The following is a 17,710-nucleotide window of genomic DNA, read 5'->3' on the forward strand; positions in this document are numbered from 1 at the left end:
AACATCAAGGAGACACTTACTCATTCAGCAAACATTCAGCATTAATTTGAACTTTAACTAGCATGAAACTGGAATAACAGGTAAAAAAAAAACAGGTAGATAAATTTCACAGGGCGACACTGTGGCTGGAGAATTGTTTCTGGTATTTTCAGAACTCTCCAGAACTCATAAACATGAGGTCTGCAGCTTGACGGTTGATGTTGAAGTTGACTTGAAATGATCAGTTGAATGAATTTCCCGTGGCGAGTTCAGTCATCTCATTAAATTAAGTTTCTAAAGAAACACAATTAGCATATTAGCTGTTAATATCTTGAGGTTATTTAACATGTTTTGTAGAGTCCAGCTAAATTAATAGCATTTTTATTTGACCAGAAAAGTTTGTCTTGAATCATGACAAAATTACCTCAACTCATCTTTTCAAATTCAATTCTATAATTTTAAGACAGCCTGAACAACAACTTTTTAGCTTAAAACAAATTGCAGAAAATTGCAAATCGACTCGGTGCTGTCTTGATGCCTCCCTTCCACCCTGCTCATTGTAGAGTTCTTAAACAAACCATGGAAGAAATGCATTTACATGTGACACTGTCCCACAGTTAGGACTGGGTATCGCTTTTCTTTCTCTCTCTTTTTCTATTACTTTATTACAGGTTTTGACATTACATCACTTTTTTTTATTTATCCAACCATTTACAGTTTTAGTACTGACAGGACAAAAGAAGGAAAGACAGGAGAAAAGAAAAGAGAGGAAAGTTTTTTTTTTCTTTAAAGGGGAGGCGTCCTGCTGCACTCTGCTAATCTTTTCTTTTTCTTCTTTCCCCCTTCTTTTATTGTCTCTCCGCAGTGAGAAGAGGAAGCTGCAGGTCAACATCGCCAGTCCCATCCAGTGCAGCATGAGCGGGAGGAAGTGCACGGTCATCGTGGAGCCCAAGATCAACCAATCACAGCCAGACTTCACCAAGAGCCGATCTGGTTACATCCTGGCTGTTCCTGGCAACTAAACTGGGCCAAACGAGAAAAAAAAAACAAAAAAAAACAATGACAGCTGATATCAAACCAGGACGAGATGATGATTCACTTCTGATTCACTTCTCATGTTTTTTCTTTTTCAGAGCTGCTGATAATGTGACTTATATAGCAGCTCTGTAGGAGGATTGGGGTAATTGGATCCTCACAATGCAAAGCCATGCCAAATTCGACCTGTTTTGTAGATTTTTCTGTAACACTACTATAAAGAGGAAGAGTACAATACGCCTACATGCAACATGCTATTAAAAATGCACTACAGGATAATCCACCAAAGTGGTGTTATTTCTTTTTTTTATCCAAATTTCAAATGATTTGCTTTGTGCAATATTTAGTTTATCGTAGATGGAATATGGTGGTCGGCAAGGTGAGAGGGGATTATGCGACAACTGTTCTCTGAACCACTGATGTTGCATAATTGGAAAAAAAAATCCAAAGGCTTTGCAGGAATTTATAATCCCCGCAGCTCCGTGTGCAGGAGCCAGATCAAAAGTCAAACCCTAAAAAATGAAGTAAGATGATGTTTTTATGTGTGACTCTGATTTTTCAGATACTCATCCTTGATTATCTGCTCCGAAATGGACAGAAAACACTTTTTGTGATTTATATTCTAAGGAATAATACCTTTAATTGAAGACTTACCTATCGACATGGTAAATGAAAGGAAATGAAGCGTCCACTTTTAGTTCATTTAATGTTTACAATCACATGTGGGAACAGCAAGTGCAGAAAATGTGATTCAGAGGTTCGGTCATTGTTAGTTTGTTAGTCACAGGATGTGTTGAGCATATCCTGAACATCACAAACCTGCTACATGCAAGGCGTTAAAATCTATTAATTTAAATCCTGCTTCTTATATTCTCTACTGCAATGTTTGTACTTTTATAATACTCTAATACAGCTTATATATCAAAGGTAGAATATACTTTATTCAGCATAAAATTACAAATATGTATGTGAACACAGCACTTATACTGCTTTTATTATAAAAAAAAGTGACGGTATAACTAAAACTGAATAACAGATGGCGAATATATTTTTCCAAGAGGTATGTTGAGTTCATATTCTTTTAAATTTTAAGATTTAAATGGATAGTTTGGAATATTTGAAGTGGGGTTATATGAGTTACTTATCCATAGTCAGTGTCTTACCTACAGTAGAAGCAGCTTATTACTGGTGTTGGAAGCTAAGCAATGTGCTGCTGCGGACAGGGTCAGCAATAAAATAATCTAGTGACCTAAAGAAAATCAATATCAGTTTAAGTGTACACTAAATTTGCCACTTCATTTTACCGCCATTAAATATTCTAAGTATTGATTTCTCCGAATAAACCAGACTCCATTGGCAAAATCAGCAGTTTTGCCTTGAAGAACACAGGACATGCTGGTCTAACGCTGCCTCCATCAGTTAGTTTGTTTGCATTATTGTGTGACTTTGGCATTTTAAAAGGTTAATTCAGAATCACAGAAGTCACACAATAACACACACAAACTAACAGATCCAGGCAGTGGTAGACCAGCAGCTGTCGTGTTGTGGAAAAGTAAACTTACTGTTTTTCCTAAAGGAGTTTGGTTGATGGAGAGTGAAAGCGATATAAAGCTTATATAACAGCGGTTTCCCATCAGCAAAAGCTGTCTGACAGCAAGGCAAAGCAGTGAAAATATTCTAAATATAGCGTACACTTCTTTTCTTCCATTTTGTCTAAAATACATTTTGCTGCTGACCCTGTCCGCAGCAGTATGTTGCTTAACATCCGTGTTGGTACTCTTGTTTGTGCTTCTCCAAACCGGGGTCGTGCCGACTGCCATCTGCTGTAGGTAATACACTGAGTGCCTCGTACAACCCCTGTTCAAATACTCAGAACTATCCCTTTAATGCTCTTTCTTAGCAGCAGAGGCCAGTACTGCATAATCCCGTGTGAACTCCAGCCCCTGAACATAGTCTCATTTGCTGTCTTTGTGTTGAGTGAATAGCTCAACGACTTCCATTTGACAAATATCCCCTTCATCACAGAAAAAAGAGAGTGTGCGAGTGTGTCTGTGGGAGTGTGCTTGTGTGTGTGTGTGTGTGTGTGTGTGTGTGTGTGTGTGTGTGTGTGTATACAGTATGTGTGTCCTCTTCTTGGCTCCGAGACTGAGAGTCTGGCTAGTGGCCACAGTGAAGAGTGGAGACAGAGGGGTGTGAAGTCTGCTGGCCTAGTTTACCTCCCCGTCTCACGATGGGGATGACTTTTTGTGTGACTATTTATTAAGAGACCTGATTTTTCATCTGCTGTTAAACGCCCTTCACACACAAATCAAATCATCTGTACTTGAACACTTCGGTTTCTACTGTTCTCACAAGCTGCCAGCTATGTTGAAAATGTTCACTCTGTTTTTATTCTTTGGTAACTGTTAGCACGTTACAATATGTTCTGTTTCCAGCCATTGCGAGAGAAAAAAAAATTGTGGCAGCACAGAAGCTCACGAGGACGGAGATGTCTGGCTTTACACTGAGTGTTTAATATTAATATCCATCCACAGATTGAGTGCATAAGGCGTAAATATCTGTTCTTTTGGCACGGAAAGATGTGTTTGCTGCTATAACCAACCAAATTGTATACAGTTGAGAAAACAATCCCACCATAAGGTCATGTGTTGGCAGTAACCCCTCGCTAGCATGTTAGCACACAGATCTAATAAACTTGGGTATGACTGTAGGATGATCAAACCTACTGAATGGTAGGTTATGTCGCAAATTTTTGTTTTTTTGTTATTTGTTTCAGGTTGGTCATCTCTCATCTCGGACAGCCCAAAGTAGAATAAAAGAGGGTAGAAAAAAATTGACCCGCAAGCTTGCTAACTGTATTTGAGAACACAAGCTAGCTATCAGTTAGCAAGCTAGTTAGCTCACTAGCTAATAGAGTATTATTTTGAAAAGATAGATTTATACTATGGACTTCTGTTTCATAACCATCATTGATATAATGATGTAAATAAAATTTAATATAAAGTTAAAAAGCTACAAAAACTTCCTCAATTTAGGAGTCTGGCCCTCTCTTCCCTCCAAGGTCACACTTTCAAGATGAATTGCAACTGGTAAACGGGGTAAAGTGTAAAAGAACGAATAATTATAATAATGTGGTGGATTTTATAGCCTGCACATCAGTGGGCGATGTAGATAAAAGGCAAGACATCTTAGAAAACAAGAGCACAAACCAAACAAGCAAAATAAGGAAAAAGTAAACGAATAAACGTATTACGTTCACGATACTCAAAAAAATCACAAAGATTTACGTCATCCTCACGAGCAAATCTACTGATAGCAGCAAGTTCAATTTTCTCTTCCATCCAGGCTGAGACGTTGATTCTTAAAGTACTCAGAAAATATGAGAACGTAAACATTTCCAGAAAAGCTCCTAAATGGACCTTGTGGTGAGATTGTTGCTGATGTTTTCTCAGCTTGTTAAGAATTAATTTTGACCTACTTTGAAGCCAACATGGACAAGTGATGAACAAACAAGCTGGGCAAACAGGTGGACATTTTTGTTAAGTTTATGGTAAAAATGTTAGTATCCTGCATCTTGCAGGAACTGGGCCGCTCAAATTTGTTCAGTATTAAGGTTGTCATGGTGACTGTAAATGTCACAAATTCCTCAGATGAAAAACCAGAAATTGAATCATCTCTCATCTGCCCACAGAGACTTGGCTGTGTTGTCTCTGTGTAAAGACTAAGTAAAGAACACTGACTGTGGGCTGAGGAGCGACAGCCCAAGGTTATGAATCGGAGCTCCCTCGGTGTCTGGCCTAGTTGAGGAGGCAGAGCCACTTCTCTCCACTTTATACTTCAATGAGAAGGAAAACTTAGCTAGCCACAGCAGCACGGTCCTCTAATTGTGCCTGTCTGAGCACAAGTCGTTTATCTTAATTAGTTTGCCGGTGCCCCCTGTCCTTTGAAGGAGCAAATCTCCATTCTACCTCGCAGCTTTGACCTTGTCCTGTTGCTCGATGAGACACTTTGATGCAGAAAAAGAAAAAGAGTTGTTTGGGGAAACTGGTGCATTCATAGTGTGGATTAAGGAAGTGACATGGGTTGCTTTAATAGACGGTTTTCAAAGGAGCTCAGGCGCAGGATGAGTGTGTGTGTGTGTGTGTGTGTGTGTGTGTGTGTGTGTGTGTGTGTGTGTGTGGACTGTAACACTGCAGCTCCCCGTATCCTTCAGCCTGGTAATCTCCCACAGGGCCTCTCCTCCTCTCTGCTCTGCTATTCACCGCTCATCATTAGGATGGACTCCGTGTCACTTCTCACTTCAGCGCTTCTCTCTCTCTGCTTTCTTAAGGCAAAAGGGGGTTGGTGAACAAAGCTTCACTTCGCTTCTTCTTCTTCTTCTTCTACTCCCTCTGCTTTCTTTTCCTCTCTCCAGCCATCTCTCCCTCCTTTTCCTGCACTCCTTCCTCTGTCAAATCACTTCGCTCCTCGCCCAGTTGGGCCGACTCTACCATCCTGCAGGGCAGTGAAGGTTTTCCTATCTTTCTGTTGTTTTTTTTTTTTTTTTCTCTCAGCCGTCCTGTGCCCAGGAGGCGTGGAAATAAAAAGGGAAACTACACCAGCAACATGAACATTGTATCAAACAAAAGAATCATCATGCAGCAAAAAAAACTACATTAACCAGACATGTAAATACTGTGGAAACAAGGCCTTTTAAAGGACAGTGGCAGTCTACATCTTTAATATTGTTAACAAATTCCACAAAAATACCAAGAAAAACATGTCAGCCTGTCCCTGAAGATTTTCTGACTTCCCAGATCTGTAGCATGCAACATTGAGCCAACTGGTTCCTACTGAAGATGAAAATCTCAACACGTTCTCGTCAAATATGGCAGCTTGGTCAACAACACAATATTATCAAGAAACTTTAGTCACATACTACTGTGATTTTAAACATCTTGCAATGAGCTGAGTACCTGGATAACATGTGGAATTCTATTTGGATTTATTATGTTTTTGCAACTTCACCAACAACAAATTAGCAAAAATAAGTATGTTAGTTACTTAAGTTTACAAGCATCCAAAACGTGCATAATGTGACTGTATGTTACATAAAAAGAAGTCAACGTTGACTTTCGTTTCACACAGGACATGAACCACTGTCCCCTCAGTAAAAGTCCTGTGTTTGTTTCACCCATTCATCCACCCAACCACCTCCTTCATAGCATTTTTTCCCCCTAGGATGACGAAGTCACAACCCATTCTACTCTTGACTCTGATTGGCTAGCACTCACTGCCTTCATTTGTTTGGTTCATTTGGTTTGGGTAGATTTAGGCATGAGGAGTGTGATTAGGTAGGGTTAGGGAAAGAATATCAGTGTAAGCCAATCACAGGCAGAATAGGGCAGGACATGACTTCTCCATCCTGGGGGGAAAAAAATTGCCTCCACCATATGTAGACTTTCTCACTCAAAAACACGTCAAAACATAATGTTAGAATGGCGCCTTCAGAGATGATGCTAGATAGATACCAACAGCATCATAGTTTGAAGCATAGTGGAACTGACCAAGCCGCCATATTTGATGCATTAGAAGTGTGAATGGGCTGTAAAAGTCGAAGTTGTTTTCTAAAACAGATGGGCACTGTAGTTGTTTGCAAATATTACTCAAACTGGGAGAAATACTACATTTGTGAGGGACTATTTTCAGCTGCGGATTAGTAAACATTTGGTGCAATAGTGAGTATTTCCAGCAGCAGGATGGTTTATGCAGGATTGAGTCAAAATACCTACAGTGTGTGTGTGTACACTGGTGTGTTTTGGACAATAATGGAGCTCTGTTGCACAGAGGAAGAAGAAATATCGGGCTTTGGAAACACAATTCTTGTTAGAAAGATAAGTTCACTGTGTATTTTGGTCTTTTAATGGGATTTGTTGACAATAACAGAAATATTAAAAATCACAAGATTTATCCCTCAATGATTTGTTTGTTGTGTGCAAACCCAATCAACCAAGATTACTTTTCCATTATGTTGATTATCAGCTTTGCCGCAAGTGTAAAAATCACAGGCTTTTCCTAATTACCCCCCTTTGTAAATGGGCATAAAAGAATGTCAGACATGAATGTTAACACTAGGAGACTCGTGCCATTGTGTTCTTCGCTTTACTCCTCTCTACATTTAGTTTTCAGTGTTTTTGTTCCAGACACAGGACTCTGTCTCCGTGTTAGCCAAAGGGTAACAAATCTTTTCCATAATTTATTCCATATTCTGTGGCTTTGTGCAAAATCTCTATGTAGTCACCCTTCATCCAGTATGTGCCTAATTTTATATTAAGTTTATATTTTGCATATTTGTGATTACATACCATAAATATACTGTAATATCTAGATCAAGTTTAAAGGGAACTTCACCATTGTAATAGTATTTTTGTGCAAATATATCCTGTATAAATGCAGATTATGCATTCCATGTTGTTCCATAATGAAAAATATTTCATTAATCACTTTATTAATAAATTTATTTGCTTCAACAGCTGTATTCTCTAAGCTTGTTTACTACTGTTGCATGTGTGTGTGTGCATCAAATAGATCAGAAGTCATTAGTGCGGATATAAAGCGGTGACTGATGTTACGTTGACTCAAATGTTTCCCGAGGCCAGCCATCTGTAACGTGCGATGTGGTAATAGCCGGGTAGGGCTCAACGTTAATCCACCCACTAACAGCTGTTTTCACCGGGTGACGTCGAGACGGCTAAAACCCCTGCAGTCGACATGACGACGCTCGCTTCCCACTGCTACTGTCAGCCATCAGCAGCCACCTCAGCAGGGGTTTATAATCCACTCGCTGATGGATGACTATCTGCTGAAGACTGGGATGACTCTTTTTTTTTTTCCATCCCCAAGGCCAGTGACTAAGTAAGACCGAGCTGACTGACCTGGTGGTTAAATAAATGGGAATTAATGGACAGAGAGTGATGTTTGATGAGTGAACTGACCCAAACTGATCTGTCTGTGTGTGTGTGGGGGGGCTCTCAGTATGTTTGAAGGCGCAGCACTGATTCCCAACCAGCAGCCCAGGAGATGTCTGAAGGTTTTTATCCGCACATATTTGTGTTTTAGGATGACGAGGAAACACGTTCAGCTCCAAGCTACAATGCTGAATTTCTGCTCCCCTATGATCCTGGTGCAGACGTGGATCCTCAGGCGGGGCTCTGCTGGCTGATCCTGAGTCCCAGCTGAAGACTTTTATAGTCAAAGCCCCTCAGCTCTGGAACTCTTTGCCCGAGGATCTGAGGCCTGCTGAATTAGTGACAGCTTTTAAATCACTTCTCAGAACATTTGATACGTTTTGAGAGCAAACCCCCAAGTTAAGCTCTGGTTGCAGTCTGCAGGCTATCGATGAGCTTACAGACTGCAACCATCTCGCCTCACCCTCCCCTTCCAAGTGTGTAGGAGAACCTATGGTGGCTTTGAACCCTTGTACACTCAGGAACATGGGACGCTTTGTGGAAAAGGAGCCTCTCGCTCTATAGACATAAACAGCTCATTGGAAGGAAACAAAAATGATGTAAAGCACTTTTTAACTTCATCTTTTAAAAGGTGCTGCATAAATAAAGGTTTTTATTAACACAGATTGATGTGAGGCTCATATTTAATACATTTATTGTCACAATGAACAGTAACGCCTCCCACCAACCTTGCTCTGTATTGAGAATGTATCAGCACTAGTTACCAAGCAGGCAAAGAAGTCAAAAAATATTTTTTGTGTTTTCAAATAGCAGAAAAAAATGTTTGCACCTGCAGTTCCTGTCACTCTAATTGTTAGCAGTACAAATGCAAACCAAATCTACTGACAAAAAATTGTCACCTATCCTTTTTTTCCTCTAGTGTGTAAGATTCATAAGGATTTATTAGCAAAATATGGCCAAAATGTAATATTGTATTCTAAAGTGTGATTAAATAAGTGTGTAATCACCTGGAAATAAGAATTGTTGTGCTTTTGTTACCTTAGAATGAGCCGTTTATATCTACAGAGACCGCAGGTCCTTTTCCACGGAAAGAGAAACATGTTATTGGTTTTGATCCAAGGCAGCGAAAACCAGATAACCAGAGAATGAACTGCAAAGCAGGCTTGCACATTTGATCCCCAGGCTTGTGCACACATTGCCAGTGTAGGGATAAATGTGGATGGGGAAGGGTGCCTTTAAGCAATGTCCATTCCGGGCTGCTGTAGAAACATGGCTGTGCAACATGGTGGCTTCCTTGTACACCATTAAACTATACTTATGAATATTACAATCCATTTTTGCAATGTTTTGCTAGTAAAACTTATACACTGGACTTTAAGGGCACATCATGTGTTTGCAAAGCGCAGATTTCAACTAAATGAGTGCACATCAGTCCACATCTGGAGGCACAAAAAGACAAAAGTGGCCATCTTGAACGATCAGTGCATTTTATTTTTCCATCACAGTACAAAAATAAATTAAAATAAGCAGAAACTAACTGAAAAAAGTTTCAATTACAGCAACAGCTTTTTTGTCTTTTTCAAAAAAAAGAACATTTTTATTGAACAGCATCGACACCCCTCCCTCACCCCACCGAGGGAAAAACCGAGTCCTGGTTCCAGTGTGGTTGGTGTTTGCTCCATGTCCATAAGAAAACAACAGGTCACACATTCTTCTGTACAAATAAAACGCTGTCATTCACACACGCACACTCACACACATTCACGCACACATGCAGCCACCCAACGCCTCTCCCTTTTGAAGTTCTTAACCACTGTTTCGTTTTTTTTATCTACAAAGTACGCAACAAGATACAGAAAAGAATTTGACAGAAATCTTTAACTATCACTTGAGTCTTTTTTCATATTTTATAAGCTTTTGAAAGTATTTTCTCAAACAACTACTCAATGATGCAAAGTGGAAAAAAATGGCACATTTCAAGTGAGTTGGGGCAAGTGGACAGAGAGAAAAAGATTCGGGCTCTCCTGTTTTTTGAGGCCCTTTTACCCCACAAAATGCCCTGCTTTTATTCTGCCAGAGCAGAGCCCCATCCAAAGCGCGCGTCCCGTTATTGTGCCAGTACAAACACTCCAAAATGAACTTTCTCTCACTGATCTGACTCCATACGGGCAGATACAACCCAACAGCACGGGATGAGCTGCTCGTTTTCTCCGATTCACACTAACACAGCAGCAGAGAAGCCCTCCATTCTGTGCGAACAGCTACAACAGTCTATTTGGATATTCAGAACACTGCTGAAGAAAGAGAGTGTGTACAGTTTGACTATATGATGAGATGTGAAAACCAGTAAAAACATTTCTTATACATTTCTGGATGGAAATACTGTTGCTTCTCCAGTGATTGCATTCAAATTGCTGCAGTAAAGTAGCTTCAACCTATTCTCCTGTTCAACGAAATACATATCTGAATTGTTTTGCATGCATATGTTTTGGTTGTCATGTCATTGCACACTGCAGAATGTCATTTTAGTCAAGTGGACTCTATGATTGAAAGTGTGATTAATCCTCTGGAGGTCGCCTCGTCTCCCACAGCCCCTCAACGAATGAGACGTCACCTCATTTCTGATTTACACGGAGGTGATGCTGATGGATCATCCTCAAGGTAAGCTGTGCTTTTCTGCAGTGATGCTGAACGAGTGTCATTGAAATAATAAATTGTGTGTGTGTGTGTGTGTGTGTGTGTGTGTGTGTGTCTGTGTGTGTGTGTCTGTGTCTGTGTCTGTGTGTGCTTTCTCTTTCTGATATGTGGGACCGCAGGTTGGGTTAGCTCCTCGTGCAGGCCAGAGCTGCAGGACGAAAAAGATGTTTTCGGGGCTTTTTTTCTCGCTATAAAGTCAATGATGTGTTCTGTCAAGGTGTCCTTGATGATATCACTTTGGTGATGGTCAGATTTGACATTGGTTTTAACCTTAAGGGTGTTTTAATTCGTGAATAAATCCCTGCAACATTCATTTGCATAAACCAGATCAATCTTCATTCCCACCAAAGATAAGCACACCTGCTATTAAACCCTCCTCCTCATGCCTTCCACTTTCAAAGTCTCTCATCGTGATCTGTCATTTACATTAAATGTGCCTAAATAAATACGTAAATGGCAATAAATTAGGTGTCAGTAAGTTATTAGTAGATGAAAATCCACTCGATCATTCAACAGCTGCACAAACAGTACAGTATTTCAGACCTGTGGGATTTTCATCAGAGATATGGCACTGTTTTTAACATTTTCTATGCTGAATCATAAGCACAAAATCAAACATCATTCCAGAGTGGTTGCAACACAACCTATCGACAAAAGTACAAAAAGAATTTCCCTGGTAAACAAATAGCCTATTTTAGCAAGCAGAGCTAAAAAAAAAAAAAACCTAGTGTCACTTTGTTCACAGCATTCTCTAATGCAGATGCAGTTGGTTTACAAATCAAGTAAAAAGAAGAGAAGTAATAATTGCTCCTGCCCTCCCGGAAACTCCGTAAAATTGCATGGCACACGTGCAAAACATTACATTTCTAAGTAAAAAAAGAAAGAAAGAAAAGAAAACTTGTTCCAGAAAAGCAATAAATAAATAAGCCTCCATAGGTGTAAGCCTCTGGGGAGTAAAACATCCATTAACTTGTTCTTTTTATTTTTTTTTTCTAGATGAAAATAAAGTAGGTGTTTCTGAACACACATAGTATGACCTCTCATCGTGGGTCATACAGTACGTCCTCTGGCTGTTTCTTCTTATCAAAAGTCCCACAATGCAGTGTCCAGCCCTCCTCTTTACAGTGTAAGTCCTGCCGTAGAGCCACAAACAGAAACCCACAAAAATATGGATCCAGCATCGATGGCCCCTGCTGTTCTCTCAGATATGCATTGCAGCAAAAAAAAACAAATGTCCAGTCGTATCCGTGTTAATGGAGGAGACGTGGTGGTGCTCGTTCCAAAGAGCCAGGGTTTGCAGCCGGGGATGCCTGTTCATCCGTGATGCATGAAGAAAGCCAGTCAGGCGATGGCCCTCACCCTCCTGCAGTAGGCAGTGCACATCACATCGTCAAACAGTCAGAAGGTCACTGGTAGGCTGCTGCAGCCTCAGTCCTGTCCACATTCATTGCTGTAGATGTATGCTCCCTTTTCTAATGTCTTTTTTTTTTTTTTGGTCTTTTTGTCTGAATTGTTTTTTAGATCTTCAGTATTTCATATAGATATATATCTGTACGTTAGCAAAGGATTTACCCAAGTCTGGCATTTTTGTTTATATATCATTGTCAAAAAAGCTTTCATTCTCAGGTTTACAGAAAATCTGTCCTTTGCTTGCTTGAAAATAGAATTTGGCCTTGATAACTGACCTTCTGAAGTCCTGCATCTTTTTGCTCTTTGCTCCAATAACAGTTCTAACTAGCTAGCTCATCTACAGTGGGATTTATTTTTTGGAAAGCCAGAGGAACCTCACCAACCCGGACCTCAAAATCCAAGATGGCTGACTATCTAGCTAATCACCATCAATCATTAGCTAACTCATTAGCTTGCATTTTGCTCCGTGTCAAAATTCTAGCTAACCAGCTAGCTAACCAGCTAGCTAACCTAATTGTGTTCCATTTCCACTGGGAAGTACAGATTTCCCAGTTGGAAATTTAAACTGGAACACCCCCTGAAGTGGGATTTCAGACTTGGAAAGCCGGAAGGGAACCTCACCAACCCCAAAGTCAAAATCCAAGATGGCTGCTCTGCTCATCAGCAGTACTAAAAAGCTGTTCTATCTGTGGACATGTTGCTATGGCGGCTGAATGTGCAAAATACTGTCATGCATTGTTGTCAAAACGTTTTTTTTTCTGACTTGATGAACTTGAATGCAGTCAACTCGAGTGTGAAATCATTCCTAGCGTCGACTTCTACCTAGCTAATCTAATGACGTGCTCCATCTCAACTGGAAGCTGGAATGTCTGAGCTTCCAAATGGAAATTTCACATAGCGTGCACCTTGAAGTCGGATTTCTGGACGTTACAACCTCAAAATCCACACAGTCACTTCATCCAACTTCCGACTTCCAAGTTAAATGGAAGGAATCATATATTAATTGTTAGCTGAGTAGTTATTTCTGACAGCTAATATTAGCAAAGTGAGTAGTGAGTTGCTAGCTGCTCTACATCAATTGTTAGCTAAATAGTTACTTAGCATTTTGTTGACATTAGCTAATGTAATATATGACTATTTATAGTATTATGTCCATTTTAAAGGTCCAGTAGCCACATCTTTGAACCACCTACAACATTTTGGTTTCCTTTTCAGCACATAAGTATGTGACAGAAAACAAGAATGAAGAAATCTGACTGAGGTTCCACTGGGTTCCAAGCTTGCTCAACTGGTACTGGAGTACAGAACAAAAAAAAAGGTGGGACTTAAGAGGGTCACTCACACGTCCTCAAGAGGCAAAACCCTATGCCCCATTTCAAGGTGACCATTGCAACTGTTATCCCTCAAACACAATGCAAACATTTGAAATGTGAAAATCACTGACCCCCCCTCCCCCCAGCACTGAAGATTCTGTTATCAGTCTGACTCCATACAAAGTTGTTATAAATGTCAAATACTTCCTAATTGGCCTCGTCCCGCCGCAGTTTGGACAATAATAAATAAATAAATAAATAAATGGCATCACAAATAATCCTTCAAATTTGTCAAAATGCCAGACTGGAATATTCCCCTCCTCCCCTGACCCCTCTGCCCCCACCCCCCAAGCATCCCCTCACCGGTCCAGGCCGATGAGCAGGCGGCTCCTCTCCTCCTCCTTCTGGCTCTCGTTCTTCAGGTCGGCGAACACCTGAGTGAAGTAGTGCGGGTCGGAGTTGATCTGGAGCATCTTGGCGCTCATCAGGTTGATGATGGACAGGCAGCGGTCCCAGAAGGTCTCCTTGGAGCTCTCCACCAAGAAGGGCTTGAGGGGGTAGGAGATCTCGTTGCCCATGTAGGAGTACGACAGGTAGAGGCAGGTGAGCAGCACGGCCTGCAGCTCGTGCTCCGTGGCCACCTCGGAGGAGACCACGTCGCGGCACAGCATGTAGACAAAGACCACGTTGGCGGGGGTGATGAAGCCCTGGTCCTGCCAGCCTTGGAGCAGCAGGGAGCGGTCCACGCTGCGCAGCCACAGCACTGGGTCAGTGGGTGACAGGTGTTTGAGCCGGTAACAACGCCGGCACAGAAACTCCCCGAGGCAGCGCAGCAGCTCACTGGTGGAGGCCTGGACAATCACTCTCTTAGGGGTCCCGGGGGCCACATTGGAGTTGGCCAGAGGGGCCTTCTTTACAGACGACGCTGTGTTGTTGGAGCTCTTGGTGAGAGCCGGAGTGCTCTGATCCTGGGTGAAGGTGGAGAGGTTGGCGCAGGACTGCGACTTCTTCAGGTTCTCATTGTTCAGGTGGGTGACGTTGTTCTGGTAGTTGCCGTTGGGCTGAACCTTCTTGGAGCCTTTCTTCTTGGCCGACACCGCTACAATCCGCTTCCACGGGAGCACGTTGATGAGCGAGTGGCGCTTCAGGTTCTTGTCTTTGGCGTTCTTGCTGTTCTGGACAGCCGTGTAGTGGCCCACGGTGGCCGGGCCATCCTCGAAGAGAGCTGCCTTTCGGTAGCTAGGTGACAAAGACAGCACGGTTCCCATGGTGACTGCGGGGAGGCGTCCAGGGGCTTCAGCCGCACTGGGTCAGAGGAGCGTCTGCCAGGGGAGATCCTGAGGGTCTCAGAGCCTCAATGCTTGTGGGAGCTGGGAGTCCCGGGCTACAGGCTGCCGCTGGGCATCTAAAGCCTTGGAGGAAAGTGCCTCTGAGGGGATAACGATCACCTCGACTTAAACAGGCTCTGTCTGCGTCTCCGGATGGCCACGGCTGGAAGCAGAAAAGATCAATAATCAGAAAAATAATTGGTGAAGGATCAATCATCTTTAAATCATCCATGGATGGTAACTAATAGCAAACAAAATGCATTTGATCTCACATGATTATTCAGATAATATCAGTTATCTGTTCTGTAATGTTCTCGTGAATGTGAGCCTGAGTGCTTTATCCGACAGAACCTCAGGCTTATTAGCAGCATTGATTTGACTCAGTAAGTGGTGGAATGGATCAGCCTCTGCACTAATTAATTCAATCAGCAGAGATGCCTCCTCGCTGTCATCCTCATAACATTATAAACATTTTAGTTTATATCCTTCTGCAGCAGATTATAGAGCACACAAATACATAATGACAATAAAATGGGTGATTGTACATCAAGGAACTCTACTCCACATTTGGTTGAAATACATCCTACATGATAAATTCATAAACGTATTTAGTGTGAAACTGTGCCACAGCAATATTCACCTGCAGTTCATTATAGAGCAAACAGGAGGAAATAATGAGATGGGTGATTGTGCATCAAATATTCAAATTCTATACATATCTGATTGAAATGCGCCCTATATGGTAAAAAATCATAAACATTTCATAAGGAGAGATCTATATTTTATGGGCAATGGCCGACGAGTGAACCACGCGCCACCCCTCTCACTAAAATGGAAGACAGAAACGTAAACACCTTAATAACAGGTGAAGGTCGCCTTTGATGCAGATAGGATTCGGCATATTTACGCACAAATCCAAGGTCAAATACTAATTTAACACAATTAAAACTACAACAACAAAGAGATAAATGATTCTTTCTTCGCACGACACATTTTCCTCCTCACTGCAGCACCTATGCACACGAAAAACAGTCGATGGATCGACTCTGCTCACTTGCGCAGGGGCTGTAAAAGCTGCTCGATCCTTCATTCCATCACCCTCTTATCAATCTGATTGATCAACTGTGGAGAAATTCCAAAACATCAGCTTTTAATGTGATCCTACCGGAGCAAAATTGAAGAATGTAGTGTGCCTCTAGCTGTGATGAAGAGTTGTGTGCATCGGTTGCTCTCCATGGTGCTGAAACTGAGCGTCTGCGTCGAAATGAAAACGCTGGCCATAATAGGCGGTGGCTTAAAAATGAAGAAAACCCTCATCTTTCCTCTCTGTCCGTTAATATCACACTTTAAGTCCCTGAATTTGGCTGATTACAACTTCACGTCCACATTTATTTAAATGTATTTCCATATTTTCCTAATTAGATATAGCTGCGCATCACCTGTTTCCAAATACAACGGATGCACAAATCTGTACAATTTAAACTGCTGCACTTTCAGCACGAATTTGCGCCCAAATCAAAGCAAACTTACCAGATTTCCTGCTCAACGAGAAGATAACTGCGCTTTAACGATGATGCTCCGCGTCCCGAGCCCGTTTTTTCCTCACAAGACGCGACTAAAACATGAAACCATCTCGGAGGAGATAAATGCAACAAAGAAAAATAATCCGAGCCGATGCAAAAAAAAAAAAGCAAGCGGTGGATGGACACGCCTGGAGTCGGCGGTGCGCAGACGATGGTCGGCAGTTGTGGAATGGATGCTGAGATGAAGATGTGCTCCTGGTCCTCCTGGCCGTGAGATGCGGATGCTGCGAGGGGCTGATGTTGTGTTGTGTGTGTCACTGACTCTGTGTGTGTGAGGAGAAGGAGGGCTGACGCAAAGGCGGTGGTGGGGCGCCGCTCTGCGCTCTGCGCGCGCTGCTGCTGCTGCTGGCTCTCTCTGCTGGGAAACAACTCCGCCTATAGACACACGCGCACACACATGCACACACACATGCACACACATGCAAACTGAACCCAGTGAACTCCGAGGATGTTTTTCTTCATTAGCACCAATACCAACCGAACCTGACAGCATGTATGAAGGACGTAGCAGGTTCTATAGGTAATTCTATAGGCACACCTTTGGAAGTGTAGGACATTTGTACGACATTATCCCACTTTAATCTCCGCGTATAGGCTTTTACAGTGATCTTCATCAGTCTACAGGGAACTTGCCTGCGTCTGGACATTATGAGTTATGATCAGACCAATATATCTTTTTTTTCCATTTGGAAAGATATCGCTGTTTTATTCAGTGTTGGATGTGGGCCAGTCATCAATTATCAATACGATGGAGATTACCGTCAGACCACAGACACAAAGCTGTAAAGGCACGACAATAAATTTAAATTTTTAGACAATTTTTATTTAAATTTTATATTATATGTATCATATTCGCCCATGTTTTCACTGAAGAGTTATTGTGTTCAAGTAGGCGGCTGTTTCAGATGCACAAAACACAGGGAAAGTATTTTGTCTCGCATGTCGACAACAACAACAACAACAACAATAAGAAGAAGAAGAATCAGGAGAAGAAATGCGTGAAAACTTATAAAAGTGGGAAGGACCATTTTTAATGTCTCTGATCTACTTTAAAATTGAGGACCAATGTGATATTTTGTGCATTTTTTTAAGTCAAACACCCGAGTCCTACCAATTGTAGGTCTGTTGTATACGCTGCAGTTTGATATATTAGTCTGTAAACTAAATAACTAGACTCAAAATTGTAGTCAGTCATTTCATTTTTATTTCGATTGCTCCAATTTATACCTGGAGAAGACCTGTGATAAATGTCGTAGGTTTTTGACCTGCATTGCATATTCAGTTATTATTTATATTGTTTTGATTATGATTTCTTTTACAAAAAAGCAAAATTCATTATAATGATGATAATAATATCATCATCATCGACAACAACAATAATAACAATAATAACGCTAATAATAAAGTGAACATTTTTA

The 17,710-nt window shown here is 41.4% G+C and overlaps 2 protein-coding genes across 2 annotated transcripts in view; one reads left to right on the plus strand and one right to left on the minus strand.

Moving 5' to 3' along the window:
* Nucleotides 1-1,268, plus strand: part of myo1d (myosin 1D) — a 148,093-nt gene extending 146,825 nt beyond the window's left edge. Inside the window, exon 22 of the mRNA XM_084740389.1 lies at nucleotides 845-1,268. Within this exon, the coding sequence (XP_084596515.1) occupies nucleotides 845-1,001 (157 nt within the window). The 3' untranslated portion in view covers nucleotides 1,002-1,268. The remainder of the gene's footprint in view (nucleotides 1-844) is intronic.
* Nucleotides 1,269-9,431: 8,163 nt separating this feature from the next.
* Nucleotides 9,432-16,602, minus strand: cdk5r1b (cyclin dependent kinase 5, regulatory subunit 1b (p35)). The gene is made up of 3 exons (XM_084741140.1): nucleotides 16,240-16,602; nucleotides 13,745-14,872; nucleotides 9,432-12,021 (listed from the first exon to the last, which is right to left on the minus strand). Exons 2-3 carry the CDS (start codon nucleotides 14,647-14,649, stop codon nucleotides 12,000-12,002), a joined length of 927 nt encoding a protein of 308 aa, XP_084597266.1. The 5' UTR covers nucleotides 14,650-14,872; nucleotides 16,240-16,602; the 3' UTR covers nucleotides 9,432-11,999.
* Nucleotides 16,603-17,710: the final 1,108 nt, after the last annotated feature.

This window comes from Lutjanus erythropterus, chromosome 17 (assembly GCF_056507025.1).
Source record: "Lutjanus erythropterus isolate fLutEry1 chromosome 17, fLutEry1.hap2, whole genome shotgun sequence".
NCBI lineage: Eukaryota > Metazoa > Chordata > Actinopteri > Lutjaniformes > Lutjanidae > Lutjanus > Lutjanus erythropterus.

What these genes read in the sequence shown, in the direction of transcription:
- cdk5r1b (XM_084741140.1), bottom strand. Translation starts at nt 14,649, where the DNA reads ATGGGAACCGTGCTGTCTTTGTCACCTAGCTACCGAAAGGCAGCTCTC. An exon ending in CTGCTCATCGGCCTGGACCG is followed by an intron (nt 12,022 to 13,744) that starts GTGAGGGGATGC and finishes TGCCTACTGCAG; the next exon opens with GAGGGTGAGGGCCATCGCCT.